This window comes from Apteryx mantelli, unplaced genomic scaffold (assembly GCF_036417845.1).
Source record: "Apteryx mantelli isolate bAptMan1 unplaced genomic scaffold, bAptMan1.hap1 HAP1_SCAFFOLD_20, whole genome shotgun sequence".
Lineage (NCBI taxonomy): Eukaryota > Metazoa > Chordata > Aves > Apterygiformes > Apterygidae > Apteryx > Apteryx mantelli.
Window position 1 is genome coordinate 5,570,485 of NW_027118553.1, and position 2,341 is coordinate 5,572,825.

Sequence of the window (2,341 nt, forward strand, 5' to 3'; positions counted from 1 at the left end):
TTGGCAGAGTGGGAGCTGGTGTGACTGATCCAGATACAGACACCCCTGTTCAAGAGGGCAAGGTTGGGGGACATGACTCCCTCGCAAGGGTCTTCTCTTTCAGACACAGCTGCCATGAGTGCTGTATTTGTCTCTCACAAGGATAAAAAGAGAATATTCCTCCTGGGTCACCAAACCAAATCCCCTTTACTCAGCTCAGGGCACCCATCCCCAGGTATCCCCACCAAATAGACGGGCAGTCTAACACCTCTATTTACACTCCCCAGCAGAGCAGGGCTGACTCCTCTGGAGCCGATAGGCAGAGGCCCCTGCGCTACAAGGCACCCTCAGCACAAAGCAGAGGTCAGGAAATGGACCTGAACAAAACGAAGGAGAGGGAGTGTGGGAGGTGCTATGAGGAGTGGAATGTGTTTTGCTCAGAGAAGCCTGTTCTAACCTGTCAATGCCTTTTCCTCCTTGGACAGTGCCCTGAACCAAGGCAGAGCAAATGTCCAACAGCAGCTCCTCCAATGAGTTCCTCCTCCTGGCATTTGCGGACACACGGGAGCTGCAGCTCTTGCACTTCTCGCTCTTCCTGGGCATCTACCTGGCTGCCCTCCTGGGCAACGGCCTCATCATCACAGCCATAGCCTGCGACCACCGCCTCCACACCACCATGTACTTCTTCCTCCTCAACCTCTCCCTCCTCGACCTTGGCTCAATCTCCACCACTGTCCCCAAATCCATGGCCAATTCCCTGAGGAACACCAGGGCCATTTCCTCCTCAGGATGTGCTGCCCAGATATTTTTATTTGCCTTTTTCATGTCAGCTGAGTATTCTCTTCTCACTGTAATGGCCTATGACCGCTACGTTGCCATCTGCAAGCCCCTGCACTACGGGACCCTGATGGGCAGTAGAGCTTGTGTCAAGGCGGCAGCAGCTGCCTGGGCCAGTGGTTTCCTCAATGCTCTCCTGCACACTGCTGATACATTTTCAATGCCACTCTGCCAAGGCAATGTGGTGGACCAATTCTTCTGTGAAATCCCCCAGATCCTCAAGCTCTCCTGCGCAGACTCCTACCTCAGGGAAGTTGGGTTTACTGTGTTTAGTGCCTGTTTATTCTTTGGGTGTTTCATTTTCATTGTGCTGTCCTATGTCCAGATCTTCTCTGCTGTGCTGAGGATCCCCTCTGAGCAGGGACGACACAAAGGCTTTTCCATGTGCCTCCCTCACCTGGCTGTGGTCTCCCTGTTCATCAGCACTGTCCTTTTTGCCTACCTGAAGCCCCCCTCCCTGTCCTCTCCAGCTCTGGATCTGGTGGTGACTGTTCTGTACTCAGTGGTGCCTCCTACAGTGAACCCCCTCATCTACAGCATGAGGAACAAGGAGCTCAAAGATGCACTGAAGAAACTGATTCAGCTGCTACTAGTTCAGCAGAAATAACCTGCCCATCCCTCTTCACAAGGGGTTTCTAATTTCTCTCAGACAACTCTTGAGCTTTGCGCATTCTCCCTGTGATAATCATGTTAGTCCACAAAGGTCTGAATTCCTTCCACTTCTCTAGGAGCATAAACCCAGTCTCTCTGACCCGGAGGCCTTCTGTGAACTTGTCTATCACTGTGGCAGACGTGGTCTCTTTAATAAAAGAGGGTTTCCTCAGTTTAGTGCTTGAAGGTTGGGCTCTTCTTCCAAAGCTGGAGTCAAAAATGTGCTCAAGGACTTTCACCCTGAAAGGGCCTGTTGCTTTTCAGAGGGTCTCCTTGGGCTCAAGGCGATGAACTCAAGGGGTGATTTGTCAGGGAACCAGGGCTGGATTCAGCTGTCACTTGTGGGTGCCCAGTGCTCCCAGAGGTGGTGAATGGTCATGTGGTATCTCCCAGATGACAGGGCTGGAGATTGATGCCTGTCCTTCTCAAAAGGAGTATAGATTCCCCCAGGAGAGCACAGGGAAACTCAAGGGGCACCATGTGCCTCGGGATGTATAGTGAATGGAGCTTCACAAGATTAAGTGGAGCCACCCAAAGATAAAGCGATAAACCACTGAATGTCCAGGCTAGTGAGAGCTCTGCAATCCCATGGGAGGCAGTGTGGATCCTGCAGGCACAGAAAGGGAGCCTGGAGAGTGGTTCATGTCACCTTCAATCAGAAACCATGGGCTATATTCAGTGACACCCCTGAACACAGCCTGAGCATTTGAAATGCCCTGTGATTGCTCAGAGCATCGTCCATGGCCACAGACCCCTTGGTAGGGGTTGTTGGGTGCAATGATGCCTGTCCGGCTGGGTCTGCTTCCCACCCTGACCACCATGGCTAGTGTGGAGTCACCCCAAACCCCATTGCCCCACAGGCACTCGTTCTGCA

The 2,341-nt window shown here is 52.5% G+C and overlaps 1 protein-coding gene across 1 annotated transcript; it reads left to right on the forward strand.

The window, feature by feature from the left end:
- Nucleotides 1-487: 487 nt before the first annotated feature.
- Nucleotides 488-1,402, forward strand: LOC136996079 (olfactory receptor 14J1-like; the record flags this gene model as incomplete). The annotated part of the gene is made up of 1 exon (XM_067317075.1): nt 488-1,402. A coding segment is annotated over exon 1 (915 nt), but the record flags the coding sequence as incomplete, so codon positions are not given.
- Nucleotides 1,403-2,341: the final 939 nt, after the last annotated feature.